The following is a 16,600-nucleotide window of genomic DNA, read 5'->3' as shown; positions in this document are numbered from 1 at the left end:
CACACACAAATACAGGCAAAGAGTTTTGTTCTAAAGATTATTTCAGATGCTTTCAAAGTGCTAAATGAAAGGAAAATTAAAATGCAAATTGTTCAGAATTGAATTTTACATAGAAATAAAACCTCATTAATTCTACAATAAGAAAACCATTATCAGTTCAGGAAAAAACTGCAGACTGCTCTTCCCATTAAGTGTTTCATTGATTTCCATTTTCATGAGGTTAAAAAAAATGAAATGAAGTCTTTAACAATTCAGCAAGTAACAGGGACACAAAGAGATAGTGTAGGACTGAAGTGTTCTACATTTTACCTGTCAACTTCCTGTATTCTAGTCAAACTACAAACATATTTAGGATGAAAAAGTTTAAATGTTCCTGGTCAAACTGAATGTTTCAATGATCCACTGAAACATTCAATTTCAACAGTGGTGCCTAAACTTTTATATGCAACTGTATGTGTACAGTTATATCATAAAATATTCATGATTTCCATATGACCTGGTAATTTCAGAGATGAGATAAAAACATGGGGAGCTACTTCATACTGAATTAGAAAACTGATCATTATTGATCATATTATCAATACTGGGATAAGCAACTTGGTACCATCTAGATTTTTTAAAATTACAAATCCCACAATCCCTTGCAAATAAACATGGTGAAGAAGACCAGTGAGAATTAAAATCTAAACATTTGGGGTAACCAAGTTTCTAACTTCTGGTCTACATTCATTTGCATAGCTCTTTTTGAAAAAAGTCTTTTCTATCTGGAATCACCTACTGAGTGTATGTATTTCGTAGCTATGCATAAAAATACGTAGCTCTTGCCTATGTATTACCTCATGATATTCTAACCTTGTTAGAATATAGATCTGGAATAGGGAATCCCACTATTCAGTCAGCATTAACTCACATAATTCCACCATGTGTTCTTATAATCCAAAATAACTTTTTTGTTTATGGCAAGTTCAGTGGGAGGGCATGCAACTTACAGATATATTGGGAATGCAGATGTAGGTCCTGTCAACTGGTAGCAGAGCAGATATATGAGATTATGAACTGATGGGTAAATTGAAGGAAATGTACAGAGAATAATGAGGTAAAAAGAGTTTTGTAGCTTATCTGGCTATGTCTTTGCAAATATAACTGAGGACTTCCACCCCTTTGTACCATTAATATAGTCAATTTGGTATCTGTGTACTCCATCTGGTGATGTTCCCTAATAAGCATTGTTTTGATTGTTGCAGGACTATAATAGCAGTAAAGAAATCACTGGATTGGTAGAAATAGATGTCATTATCTTGCTTCATTTCTGTTTCCTAGATCATACAATCCAACTATGTTTTCCTCTGTATTATTTCCAACTTTGTCATTCCAGTCTCCAACCACAAGTAGCACATTATTGCTCTCCTGTTCTTTCAATTTCAGGCTGAACTTGACCACAAAACCCATCAATTTCCTCTACTGCATCAGTAGTTGAAGTATAAACTTGGATAATCAATATATTAAAGGATTTTTCATGAAGCCTAATTGATATTATTCAATCACTGATTGCACTGTTCCCAAGTATTGTCCTTGCTGTATTCTTCCTGATTGTGAAAGCAATGCTATTACTTCTTGGTGTTTGTGTCCTAAGTAGTAAACATTATGATCTTCCGACAGAAAATATCCAGTTCCAATTCTTTAATTCACTGATGCCTAAGATGTTAATGTGTAATCTATTCATTTCATCTTCACTAAGTCAAACTTTCCCATGTTCAAGCTTCTTATGTTCCATGTTCCCACATTAATTATATTTTTAGCTTCATATTTTCTTCTTAGCATGGCAACATCAGAAACTAGAAGTCCTGAAGGCTTTAATCTAAACACATCATAAATTCCATTATTACTCTGAAGGATCCTCAGCTATTCCTCATTAGCATGTTGAGTGCCATCTCACCTGATTGACCCATGATCCAGCACTATATTGTCAATCACTTTATATTGCCCATCCACGTGGTTTTCTTACTAAAATACAGTAGGGTCTACAACTGCCTTCTCCTGCACAGTATGAAATGATACCTTTGCCTAAAGTGATCGTCCTCCAATATCTTTTTAGATCACTGTTGCCTGGCATTTGTCACTTATCCTTCCCAGGAGCACACACCCACATACACATAACTGCCATGATGAGGCAGCACTGCTTTTTTTCAGGCACACACAGAAGGGCTTACTACAGAAAGTGTAAGGCTAGACTTGCCACCTTAATGACATACATCACCTTTAATGATTCACCAAGTATAAACTGTGACCACTGTCCATTAATGTAGAAATATTCCCATTCCGACAGAAAAATATAAGCATATTCATGCCAGGCTTCATTACAATGATCCAATCACCTTCTAGCATTCATATCACCGTCCCTTCACAGAGTCGCCCTGAACATTTAAAGTGAGATATGGATGACATTCTGCAGCATCACTGCAAAAGATGTTTCTCATACTGAAGAGGCTCAGTTATGTGCACCAACGTTTCTCTGTGCATAAATCTTTAGACCTTTGATCTTCTAACTCTGTATTTTTCATTTTTTGTATTAGCTGGCTATCTAATTACTTTATATTTCCCAACACAGGTTCAGGTCTAACATGCTATAGTCAGACTTCAAGGCCAGCCACCTGAACAAAGGAGAAAGGGAAGGAATGTGTGAACTGGCATGTTCTAAAAAATGTCTGCAGCAATCAATGAATGAGTAAAAGAAGGAAATATGTCTAATTAGAATAGTGAATAAAGAGTATGAGAACGTTCTCAAAGTGAGAAGCTCAATGCAGGCCAAAGCCTGGAAAAGTGTTGTACACCAGCCAGTTTTAAGAGGTACACCTGCTCTTTCCTCAAAGTAGGATAAGGTGTTTCCAAGCAGCAGAAGGGACCGAAGGTTATTCTTCCTGTGTATCATTTTTCCTTTAATATATTTAGTTCTCAGCTAAGAACTTTTATTTTTGCCTTTGGCTTATTCAATAAAACATGTTATCTTTCACCTCTTTTGTGTATTCTTTGCTTCTTAACTGCAGAATTGCTTCCCACAACCCATCTAGCAAAATACATTCCTTAAACACAAATAATTTGTCTGAAATAGGTCAGGATTGGTAAACACATGTATAGGAAAATACTTCTTTCTTAGTTTGTATCCCTAGTGTCATCCAGGAGCTCACGAAGGCAAAGATAACACTCCTCCGGTTTCTCTCACAACCATCATTCATGAGGTATGCTGAGCTGAAAGGAATAACTGCCCCTAGAAGCGAGCTTCTAGGGCAGAGGGTTGACTTGAACTTGGATCTCCCAAATCCTAATTTAGCACCTTAACCACCACATCATATTGGATCTCAGTGTACATCAGTAATCTTTTCCAAATTTGCTGTGAGAACCACTGGTGTACATAACAGGTGCTCAGTCTATGGGCCACTTCCAGTTACAGACAATAAGAGGCAAGCAGTAAAAGACACCCTCCTATAAGAATGAAGAAACACAAATATATAATGTGAACGAATACCATTTTTTAAAAACCAAACAACAACTTAAATGATTAGCAAGTAATATACTTATTTTACCATATAAAGAATGTAGGGTGGCAGAGGAAAGAAGGACTTCTTTTAGAAAAATAGGTACATTTTGGGCTTTTAATATGTCTCCGGTCTTACCCTGCAACTCTACCACCACTCCCACCAAAAAAATCTGGCCCCAAATCTACAAGGTTATTAAGCCACAGACGTAAGAAAATCCTGTAAACATCATCTCAGCTAACTAAACCCAAGTATGATATAAAGTCGAAAGAACCCCAACTTATTTCAACAAGAAAGACTAGAAAAATAGTTTTCAATCCATTTCTACAAGTCCATAAATGCAAAGGTCTCTTAAAGTAAGGAACAATATACTCTTGTGGTCATTTTTAGTATTTATTCCTTGAACAGTAATCCCAAATGCACCTGCAGCAAAAGAACCACTCAAAGAAAGAATTATGGCTCTGAAAGAAAGCATTGTGCAGTTATATAACATAATTAAACCTACATAAACGTTAAAACTGATGAACAGGCAGTTTCTAAGTCTGCCTAAGTTTCATCATTAATCAACCCTTGGAAGAGGGACTTAGCTTCAGAATAGGTCATCTAAAGCAGACAAGGCCCACATACAGGTAGTCCTTGCTTAACAACCGTTTGTTTAGTGACACTGCGGACTTATAAGGGTCCTGAAAAAAACAAGTTATGACCAGTCCTCACGCTTATGACCATTGCAGCATCCCTGCAGTCACATGATCATGATTTGGGAGCTTGACTATTGGTTCACGTTTATGACCATCACAGCAACCTGTGGTCATGTGATTGCCATTTTCGGCCTTCCTGGCTGGCTTTTAGCAAGCAAAATCAATGGGGAACCATGTGATTTGCTTAATGACCACATGGTTTGCTTAACACTTGTGGTGATTTGCTTAACAACTACCACAAAAAAGGTCATAAAATTGGGTTGGATTCACTTAATGACCACTTTGCTCAGCAACCAAAATTCCGGTCTCAATTGTGTTCGTTAAGCAAGGACTACCTGTGGTGGATTTCGGTGCTGCTGCTAGCTCTCAGGAAGGAGGGAGCTCATTCCAGGGAGATAAGAGAACTCTCGGTAGTCTGGGGGCTCTTGGTGGGAAAGCAAAGAGGCTCAAGGTGGCCCCGCCCTAGAGTCTCTCAGGTTATTTGTGCTTGGGTTAGTTAGAGTAGCTTGAGTCTGGCAAGATTCTGTCTATATGGTGAGAACAGTAAAGAACTAGAGTTGGAAGACACTGACTCAGTGTGGTTCTTGGCCTGGTTCCAGCATCAGTCTTGTCAGACTCAAGCTACTCTAACCCAAGCACAAATAACCTGAGAGACTCTAGGGCAGGGCCACCTTGAGCCTCTTTGCTTTCCCACCAAGAGCCCCCAGACTACTGAGAGTTCTCTTATCTCCCTGGAATGCACTCCCTCCTTCCTGAGATCTAGCGGCACATAACCCCCCCCCCTTTTAGGGATGCATTCCATCACACTACCTGTATCTTGCCTATATAGTCATGTATATCATCCAGGCACATTTAGGGCACTTCAGATTGGATTCCAAAAGGTACCTTCTCAGCTGCCCTCAGCAGCTGATGTCAATGCTCAGAAAAGAGCTGCTTTAAAGAGTTGCAGACAGTTCCCATCCCACCCACAAACACAAAAGCACATTTTTGGAATAGGTGCTTTCACTTTTCCGAAACACTGTATAACTCTAGTCACTATTATACTTCAGCCCAAATTTTCCTTCCTGAACAACGAGCATGTATGTTAGCCACTGGCATTTAGTCCCCAAACCCTCTGACTACTTTCTTAGCCTCAATTTAGCTCTATTGTTTATTTTTCAGAGACCTCTGCTCCTTGTTCCAAGCCCTTAAAACATATACTGTAGATCTATATCTAATTCTGACTTTCCTTCAAAGTTAGTCTTAGTGGCCATTTTGCTCTTTCACAGTGTATTTGAGGTTACTATTTTGGAGAATAATTATTTCCTGACTGGAATTGTCAGACTTCTGTGTAATCCCTGAGCCACAATCATAACCTATGAAGAACTTTTATCACATTTTTATGCTAGCTAGGATATACGACCCACTACACAAAAGTCAGATTTATCACTTCAATGCAATAAATAAAAATAGCATTAAAATAGAATACATACATTATTCCTTTCTCCCAGTGTACAAAGTCTTTGATGTTTTTTGCAAATAAGCAGCTGTACAACCTGGAAAAAAAAATCAGCCACTCAAATCCTTTTTGGAATGGAATGTCAGTCAAACTGGAACATGTTTTAGAGCAGTGTTTCTAAAATGTGGCAACTTTAAGGTGTGTGGGCTTCAACTCCCAGAATTCCCCAGCCAGCCATGATCGCAAAGATTGCAGCTAACTCTTAGACAAACAGTTTTCAACTTCCTAATTCAACTCCCATGATTACTTTAAAAAAAATCTTTCTCAACATACAATAGGAACCTCCTGTGGGGCTGCCAAACAGACCAAGGTGCTACATACTACTGGGCATCCTCCATGTACATTTCTAGGTAAACTCACATGTGTGCATAATTACAGAATGCCCAGATGGAATTCAGGGGTCCTTTTCCACAGCCTGGCATGCACGCCCCACAGTATTACTCTGTCTACAACAAACGGAAGAGTAACTACTACTAAAATGGGCAGAAATACCCTAAACTACTATTCAAAGCCACACTGATTAGACTCCATTTGCATTTCCTGTATAGACAATAGTCACAAGCATGCATATTAGGACTTTGTTGCAATGTTTCAGATTCAGTTCTGAAAAAGCGCTTTGGTACATGCAGGAATGCAAATCCAATACCAGTCAGCAACTGATTAAAACAGCTGCAACATTTATCTGTTGTAGAAACCTCCCTGCAGGACTGAAACAAGGTAGTTTTATAAAATGGATAGTTTTATAATGGAAACAAACACTTTTTAAAATAAAGAAATCCTATAGTTGTCATACTCCAGATTAAGAGGAACATAAAGCACTTCCTGATTGGTTATGGCTAGTTAGAAAAATATAATGGGAGTTTTCTACCTTTTAGTCCAGAGTTGCACAATTTTTCTCAGCTTGAGGGCTCCATAAGCTTCGTGTGGCATAGTGAGTGCCACATGCAGATGTGAGTGGGCCTATTTTCCCTTTTTATATTGTATTTATCCATGTGCATTTTTATATCTTTCTTGTTCTTATATTTTATTTTACTGGGGGATTGGATGATACAAAGTTCCCCCTCCCAAACAATCTGCATTTTTTTCTCTTCATCAGTAGAGTGTGCAATGACACCAAGACCTTTTTTCAGCATTACAGTTCCTTCTACTGATAAAGGCATTTCAGTCTTCTCTCTCTCTCTCTCTCTCTTTTTTTTTTTTTACAGATGTTAGATTACGTGGAAAAGGGAAATCAGTCAGAGGCAAGATGATGATGAGGATAATGGTATTTTGGAGATTTGGGGTAGTTTTAAGGGGCAAAACACCCCCTAAAATGGGAAATATCAGATTGATTTTTTGAGATGTTAGGATTTTCTAAGAAGTGGGATTGGGCACCTTAAGTATCAGGGCACCAAGTTTGCTTCTTAAAATCTTTCAGCCCCTCCTTCCCAAAAAACCAAAAAGCTTCCCAAAATGTTGGCCCTACTCACTCTGGGGGGCTCTGTGGAATGCAAAAGTAGTCCTTGCGGGTTGTACATGGCCAGTGGGCAGGGCTTTTGCACCCCATGCTCTAACCTACTAGTTGTTGGTTATCAATTCAAGAAGAGGCAGAAGGCTTCAGGCTGCTCTGGCACTCTTAACTATTACGTCATCCAGAAATAGCCACTGAATAATATATCCAATGTCATTCTAATGCCTATTTGTGGAGATTACGAGCAGTATAAATAAAGGCTCAGCAGTAACTAAGGATTCCAAAGCCTTAAGAATTTGATACAAAGACATTTTTCAAAAGATGCCTAAACAACTTCTAAACAACATTTCAAATTCTTTGACTATGTTTACTGATTCAAAAAACACTCATATGAAGATGTTTTTCTCACTAAGATAAAAACAATGGAAAAAGGTAGCTCACAATTTCCCTTCCTCCGATATATGAAACTGAACTTCCGACTCAGCAGCTGCTTCTCCAGAACATCGCTGTGCCAGCAAGGGGGGCAATTCTTTGGGAAACTTGGTACTATTGTGAAGGAGCATAGAGCACAGTAATAGAGAAATCCCAGTATCCCAGATACTCCGTGAAGTACAGGTAGTCCTTGCTTAATTACCATAATTGAGACTGAAATTTCAGTTACTAAGCTAAGCAGTCATTAAGCAAATCCAACCCAATCTTACAACCTTTTTTGTGGCAGTTGTTAAGCAAATCAGCTCAGGCATTTGAGCAAACCCCATGGTCGTTAAGTGAATCACGTGGTTCCCCACTGATTTTGCTTGCCAGAAGCTGGCCAGGAAGGTTGAAAATAGCGATCACATGACCATGTGACACTGTGACGTAAATGTGAACCTGTTGCCAAGTGCCCAAATTGTGATCATGTGGCCATGGGGATGCTGTGACAGTCCTAAGCGTGAGGACTGATTGTCATTCAAGTTTTTTCCAGCACCATCATAAGTCTGAACCATCAGTAAATGAATGGTTCAGAAGTGAATTACAGGACTACCTGTAATTCACTTCTGCAATACATTCTGAATTGAATATTTCCATGTGCTGCCGACATATGCAACCCACATCAATTGCCAGTCCATTAAGACTCTGGAACACAATCCCTCCCTTGCACTCCAATTACCAAAAGGAAGAAGCACTGGTTGTGCTGACCTATCTTCTGTGGCTTGACAGAGCAAAGTGATTCTCTGACCCTGTCCAATGGAAACCATGATGACACTGTGTGTCATGACATCATTGTGCAAATGATACAAATCATGCCATTCATGTGATGATGTAATGATACATATGATGTCACTTCCTCCTTTACATCCCCCTCCATGCCCAAGCTGGCAACTAACAGGATACTTGCTTTTCAGTATTTGCTCACAGAGCCAGATAGATAATGGTTCCATAAAAGACTGAGTTATTTGCAGCCTGAAGATGACATATACTCCAGATGGTTTTTCTGATCTTTGCATCAGGCCAACAGAAAAAAATAATTAATCAAAGGAAGACTCTGATGGCAGCAGACATAGATCCCCTCACAAGTAACAGCTCAACTGTATTTTTTCAAATGTCAGACAGATGAAGCAATAAACAAGTATGTCCAGGATGGAATCTCCATGCAGAGGAGGTGGATAAAAACAGCTTCAGAGCAAACAAAGGGTATATTGTGTATAGTGTGAGTGGATCTAATTCAATGGGAGAATGAAGAGTTGGAAAAAAAAAAGTACAGAGAAGGGCAAGTCATACAGTAAAGAAGGAACATACAGGTTAATGAGCAAGAGAGCATACAATAATTATTATTATACACAACAATGTGAAATCACAGCTGCCAGTTCTTTAGCTGGTGTTGACCTTCATTCACATCAAGTTCTTCTTAAGAACCTAGGATGTCATAATGTATTGGCGTAGTATCTGTACATGCGGATCAGCGTAGTGTATGTGTGGATCAAAGCAGTGTGTGGCCTTTTGTAATTGACAGATGGAAATTTTGTCAATGCATAGATTTTCTAAGTCTCATCCAAGCTTTTTGGGCATGGCACCCAGTGTGCCAATAACCACTGGAAACACCATGGGCGGTTTATGCCATAATCTTTCAACTTTGATTTCAGATATTGATACTTTGTGATCTTCTCCAATTCTTTGTCTTTTATTCTACTATCCCCTGGTATTGCCACATCAATTATCCACACTTGCTTCTTGTCAACCACAATTAAATTTGGTGTGTTATATGCCAATATTTTATCATTTTATATTCAGTCTGTAATATTTTAATATGCTCCTTTTTGACTACTTTTTCAACTATATGTTCCCAGCAATTTTTCTTTACTGGCAAATGATAATTTTACAGATGTTCCAGTGAATCATTTGGCAACTATGTTATGACATTGTTTATAGTCAGTTGGTGTGATCTTCGTGCACAAGCTGAGTATATGACCTGTTTCTTCTGCTTCTTTGTACAATCTGCACTTTAAATCATTTGATGATTTTTCAGTTCTGGCCTCAATTGCATTAGTTCAAATAGCTTGTTCTTGAGCAGCCTTCAGTTTCTTTTTTTAATGTTCTAGTTGTAAGCGATTGCCAGGTTTTATCTTTATCCACTTTTCCCTCAATCTTTTGCAGAAATTGACCATGTAATGCTTTTCCTTGCCAGCATTCTGTTCGTGGTTTTTATTACATTATTTTGATATTCAAGTTTTGTTTCCTGTACATTCATAAGTTCCCATTTTTAACTTGTATTAGTGCTTATTCTTGACTATCTTTTACATAATCAGCCAATGCATGCTTTTCTTCTTTGACCGTCTGTTTGACTTGAAGTAAACTTCTGCCTCCATTTCTGCAGGGCAGGTATAATCTATCAATATAACTACAGGGATGTAATGCATAGTGAATACACATGAGTTGTCTTGTTTTTGGGTCCAAACTATTCAATTCAGCATGTGACCGTTTAATAATTCCAGCAGTGTATTGTATAACAGGTATGGCGCAGGTATTGGAGACTTTAATGGTGTTTCCACCATTCAATTTTGTCTTTAGCAATTTTCTCACTCTTTGGATGTATCCTTTACTAGTCACATTTTTAACTTGTCCATGTTTGATGTTATCCGACTGTAAAATGCCCAGATACTTGTAGGCTTCATACTGATAGCTCCTAATGGTTTGGCCATTTGGCATTTCAATTCCATTACTGTTCATGATTTTATGCCGATTTATTGCTTTCTCTATCCCGATTTATTGCATTTGTCTAGGCCAAATTCCATTGCTATATCTGTGCTAAAAATTCTTACAGTATTTGTCAATGACTGGATTTCAATTTCTGATTTTCCATAGAGCTTCAGATCATCCATATAAAGCAAATGTGAGATTTTATTAGCATTTTTTGCTGTTTGATAGCCAAGATTTGTTTTCTTCAAGATCACTGAAAGTGGGATCATAGCAATGACAAATAATAAGGGTGATAATGAGTCACTCTGGAAGAAGAAAAAGAAAAAGAAGTAGAGGAGGGGGGAAGGAGGATTTATTAAATGAGTCGGCTGCCCAACTCTCAATGACTCTGGGCAGCTCACAATAATCAAAGAAATTACAATAAAATCAATAAAACATAAACAATAAAGATAAAGCTAGATAATCAGCCCTACCACTAGGTTAAGATGGGGTAGCTGCTTCAGACATTCCTAAAAAGGGAGCAGATTGTTAGTTATGTGATTTACTATTATCAAAGTTGCTGCCCTTGAGAAATTTTCTGCCTGGACTGCCCATATAACTTGATCAACCTGAGCTATTAATGCCTGTGCACTGGGGAGAAAGGCATCTCTCACTCCACAAACTGTGGTGAAGCACCAAACACCTGGCAACACATGAATAAGAGAAAGAGGAAAGGATATATGGAAGACATTTAAAAAATAAAAAAATATTAAAAGTTAAGGAAGACTTCTGTGTCTCTCTGCCAAAGGAAGCTTACAGTACTATTACCGGATTCCTTGTGGGTGAGGCTTCTTTGTCTCGAGAGACCAAGAGAGTCATAAAAGTGAGACCACCAGAAGCTGTCCGAACTCTTTATGGCAGGAAAACTGAATCTGGTGGTATAAATATTAATTTCTTTTACCAGGGCAGGACTAGGAGAGCGTGCTCTCGAAGTGATTCGAGTAAAACGGGAAAGCAGCAGCACGCAAAAAAAGAGTATGTGTCAGAGGAAAAAAGGAGGCGTGAGCGTGCCTATGCACCGGCAATTCTTTAGGTAAAGCACGCGGGCGCGCAATTACCACGGAAGAGAAGAGGACGACCAGTAGTTGGACAATGAGTGCACCTTTGGAAGACCTGAAGGACCAAGTTAGGGTCCGATCGTCACGGAGATGTGTCTGACTGGTCCCTAATAGCCGACAACGACTTGATGGTACATAATCAATCAATCACCAAACGCGGACACTCCCGTATCGCTTGCTCCCAGCACCAACTGCAATTTCAATTAAAGCAAACTCGAAGTAACTTGGCACGACCCAGCCGCACTTGCCCGGACAGACTAGGCGCGCGCGAGCGGCTCCCGCCAAGAACACCCGAGCGCTGCCGCCTAGGTCCAAGCCCAGAAAGCTGGAGACTCGGCGGTGCTCTTACCTCGAACAGGGGCCCGATCTTGTTCCTTTCCAGGTAGGCTTGGATCCTGTTTTGCTGGTGAGACGCCATCAGCTTGCCGAGGAACGAGATTGGTGTTCCCTGCTGCTTCTCCGGCGCCTCCTGCTAACCCCCTTCGCAGCGCTCCAGCAGAAAGAGCAGGGTGGGAACGGCAGGGCGGGGACGAAAAAGCCTGCGGTCCAACAGCGGCACCGGTCCCTGGACTGCCTGGAAGCCCCGTCCCCCGTTACAGCCGAGCTCGAGCTGGGGGGCGGGAAAACCTTGCCATCTCTCCCACCTCCATTGAGGGTGAAGCTGGAACGCGCGGGCTAGTGCGCAGCGAGGGGGGCGCGGCGGGAAGAGCCGTGCGTCGCCTATGCAGGCGCTCGGTTCCTTGGTTACAAGAAGCGCAGCCCCGGCTCCACTTGAAGCCACATCGCCAAGCTGCCGCCTTAGCGACAGCGCCTCTCGCAAAGCCAATAGCAACGGCGCTGCTCTTCCCAAGCGGAGCCAGGCGAGGGCAGTCGCTTCCCTCTCGGACTGCGACGACGCCCGCGCTTCTCGCTCGGGTCAAGGGATTGGGCTGGGAGAAGGCTCAGGAGCGCCCCGCAGTAGCAGGAGTCGCTTCTGGCCGAGCTGAAATGCGTCCTTAAGCGTCGCGTGCGCAAACGACTTCGAGGACGCTGGAAGCAGCGCCCATTCCCGCCCAGCTTCAGCGAATACACGGCCTCTCTCACGTGGTCTGTAATTCTTCCCGTGATTTCTTTCAGCTCTCGCCCCATCGCTGATCTACACTTGGGAAGCGACCGTGACGGGGGAGGGGAAGAATTACCCTTTCTAGTATCAAGGAGGGTGTTTTGAAGGGAACGCTGCCGGGTCCATTAGCAGCCCTTGAAGTTACGTTTCTTCTTAGTTGGATGCTAATAGTTGTCTTAAACACGCACCTCCCATCCAAGTGGCCAGGAATGGTAGCTCAGAACTGTCCCATAACTTATTGTAGTGATACTTCCGTTACGTGAGATTAAGCCCCACTGAGGTCTCTGGGTGTGTTTAGGAATAAGGACTGCGTGGCTTTTCTTCCTATATGTACTTTATTTGAAAATGTATATATGAATCTTCAGACTTCAAGGTAATTAACACACAAATAACAACCGAGGTTGGACGAGGAGAAAACAACTTGTTTTCAGAAATCGTATAAAATTAAAAAATCGTATAAAAATTCCTTCCATCCTTTACATCAGTTCTGATGCAAGATAAATAAATAAAACCAAGGTCTGAATTCAGCAGCGTCTGGGTCATTATATAGTTCACCACCACACAAAACTGTAAGGTGGATTGTTTGATCTTAAGTGTTGGACAAACTCAGCGGTCATGATTGGTAAAAACCATTATTTATGTGTTGTATGAATTCATTCAGTTGTGGCTTACTCAGTAATTTATGGTTTACCATATTGTGTGAACCAGTATTCTGAACCAGATTTTTTAAAATTGTTGAACAAGCTGTAATGGCCTGGCCTGAATGTGACACTTAAGCCATAATGGATGTATTCACCCAAAGCTAAAATAATGAAACCACATTTTGTTTTAGTATGAGGTATGGTATCACTGGCTAGGTTCACATATTGAGGTTAGCCATAACATGGTTTGTTTGGTTTTGGTTTAGTATGTTGTGTGAATCTAGCCATTGTAGTATGTAAACCATGTTTAATGGCTTAGTGTGTTTGTTTAATAAAACATAGTTAAAGAAATAACAGTTTAGCACACTGTGAGGTCAGTTACTGAGTGCAATACTTTGGCCTGTGGTAAGAAAACATTTACTTGGAGTTTCTAGGCAAAATAATGGACCTGATCTGCTGTAGGAGTTTGGAAGCTGTTATTTATACATCCATTTTCTGGGACATACAAACTCTGTGATTCCCATATTTTATTCTTCATGGATGTCAAAACCCTATGGGGAAAATGGGTATTGTAATATAATAGAGCATTTTCTTTTCTTTTTTTTTCCAGACTGTTTCCAATTCTGGTGGAGAGTGAGGATATCCAACAGTGTTGTCATTTGTTAACAGTCATATGGTTGTTTTTGCCACTTGGGTAAAGGCAGGAGTCCCCAACCCTTTGGGATTGATGGACATATATGGAATGTTGAGAGTGTATTAGGGGCACTTTTGGTAAATGTTCCTTCATTTACAGTACAGCTGCCCTGCAGGATATACAACCAGTTAGAAAATGCTAGCGTTGTGCACAGCATTAATTCCTCAAAGCAGTAACAGACACAGCCTTTGGAAGGCTCAGCAAAGTTGCTTTGATTGGGTTACCAGATTGATTTTGATGTGTAACCACAGCTTCCTGTGAGACTGCCAGTAAACTGAAGTGACTGTGTATGGATTCATGTGCAAAAACAATCCAGAATGGCCCTTGAAGAAGCCCCACCAAGCTTTTGGAGCACCCAGCTGCCTTGGTGCTTCAAGGACTTTTCACACCAACTCACTTTGCAGCGTCCCTACAGATGCTGTGCACAGCCAGGTGAAGCACTGATTTGCCAGAATGGTTCTGCTATTGGGCTTCTCAGTGGATATTTAAAAAAAAAAGATAGTTATTGCCCTTTCTATGCTGAAGATGTAATACATTTGAGGGAAAATTAGCACACCGGTTTGGGTCTTGTCCACTGGTAGTTCATTTTTAGTTAGATATTACTGCTATGGTGAACTAGGTCTTTGGGAGGAAATCAAGCACCAGTGTGTGCAAAAGGGTGGGTGAAAAAAGGTAAGATGGCTATCACATGTGTGCCATGTTGCCAATCTGACACACAGTCTCCATCCAGTGGACACCAATGAAGTCAAGGTTTAAAGATGTTAAGGTGTCGTTGAATTGTATTCCCCAAATTCGGAGTTTGTCTGTTTAAGAAAAGCTTTGTATACAATATGCTTTGAATGTCACGAAAAAGGAGTTTATGTATGCTTGGAAGGATGCACATGTAGCTGACTCTAAAGGAGCCTTAATGAAAGCTGTCAACTCTCAGCCTCTGGACTGGCTATGTATCAGCCAGCAGACAAAAATAGACAATATAATTCCATGTGGCCTAGGATTAACTTGTCATTTAAAAATTAACTGCTGTATATATTGTAATACTTTTACTATTAAAATTATAATGAGAGGTATGTTATGGGGTGTTTTTTTGGTTTTGGTTTACTTTTAAATCTTCTTTTGGCTTTTATTTTTAGCCTGCATTATTTAGGATTCTTTAAGTATACAATTTCTTACTGAATAGTTTGGAATGAAATCGATACAGTTTGTTTACAATGGTTTTTCTTTGTAGCTTTTATAAAATTAAATAAAACTTATATTAAGAAAATATTTTAAAAGAATGATACTTTCATTCTCTGTTACTTCAGATAACTTTGTCAATGTTCCGCCTGTTCAGAAAAGGTCAAAGAAAGTACTTGGACCCAAGATATAGGTTGTAATTGTCAACTGCATATTTGTTTATTCTTGCTTTAGATCTTGCCTTCAAAAAAAAAAAACCCTCATATTATCCAAACCCATTCCTAAATGCACTAAATTCTTTGATTTGCTATAGCTAGAATAATCTCTGCTACCAAACAATGCTATCATTATTTTGCATGTTGTGTTGACTCAAGTAAATGGAATTGTGTTGATTCAATTGTATTATGTAACAGCTCTGCAAAAATATTTGCCTGCCTGATGGGAAAAATCAAGACAATTCATTATACATGTTTTTTTTTCTTTCTTTTAGCCATTTCTAGACTAGAGGGGCAGCTTTAGCAGTTCTTGCATCAAATCTTCACCGTGTGTGTGTGTGTTCATTCATTCATTCTCAGATTGCTTTCTGGGGAGAAGAACAGCTGTTTTCTAAACTATTGGCATGCTAGTGTTTCTTCCAGCTAAATTCATGATAGGCAATTGCTACATTTGCTAAGCAAAAATCTTCTTTTGGAATAAAGTTCTCCCTGATATATCTTTTTATATTTAAAAAGTGTAATAAAAATGGTGATTGTTTCTTACGCCTCAGTCATATGGCAGACACCTTGCTGAAGAATGTGTGTCACTATTTGCCTTTCCTAATCACGGAGCTGGCTACATGCTTTTCCGTGTTAGCCTCAGAGTACCTTTTATATCCTTTAGGAATAGAACTGTACATATTGTGACATGATGAGGTATGGAAATAGACATCTATAATGACGAAGGAAAAAAAAAAAGAGTTATAACACAATTGAGTGATATGAGATAGAATCACCACATTGAATTAATACATTTTTAAATAACCCCATTCAATAAGTTATTCAAAACTCTGTAATCAGGGTTGTAAGCCAGATAACCACTAATGAACAGCTATTAGTAATTAAAAATTCTTACCACTGAAAGGGCAGGAATATCAATGAATTGAGTTGGTTCAATTACGGTAAAAGTGAAAAATTACTTGCTAACAGAGTCCCCTCTGGTTTCTTTTTGGCTTGTAGCAAAAATTATATATAAACTACAGTATACTTTGTTAAAAAATACAAAGGCATTTAGAATTTAAACTTTAGGTTATGTCATATCTAATTTGTCTGACAAGGTATCTTAGTTGGGTGTTGTGGATAAGAACTTCAGTATCAAAATACATGTTTAAGTTTGATTTATAGTAAACAAAATGCATAGTTTAGATCAGAATTGAATTATACTATTGTTTCAACTTTTCACATGTGAGAGGTTGAGAACTAAATTTATAAGGACTGATTGCTCTGGAGGAAAAGATTATGCTGACCTGGTATTACGTCATATTTCTTTATATATGAATAAC

At 39.4% G+C, this 16,600-nt stretch overlaps 1 protein-coding gene across 1 annotated transcript in view; it reads right to left on the bottom strand.

Moving 5' to 3' along the window:
* Positions 1 to 11,896, bottom strand: part of C3H8orf34 (chromosome 3 C8orf34 homolog) — an 82,331-nt gene extending 70,435 nt beyond the window's left edge. The window contains exon 1 of the mRNA XM_063300247.1: positions 11,803 to 11,896. Within this exon, the coding sequence (XP_063156317.1) occupies positions 11,803 to 11,871 (69 nt within the window). The 5' untranslated portion in view covers positions 11,872 to 11,896. The remainder of the gene's footprint in view (positions 1 to 11,802) is intronic.
* Positions 11,897 to 16,600: the final 4,704 nt, after the last annotated feature.

The sequence above is a fragment of the Candoia aspera genome, chromosome 3 (genome assembly GCF_035149785.1).
Source record: "Candoia aspera isolate rCanAsp1 chromosome 3, rCanAsp1.hap2, whole genome shotgun sequence".
Lineage (NCBI taxonomy): Eukaryota > Metazoa > Chordata > Lepidosauria > Squamata > Boidae > Candoia > Candoia aspera.
Note: the sequence above shows the minus strand (reverse complement) of the source record. Positions and strands in the feature narration are given on the sequence as shown.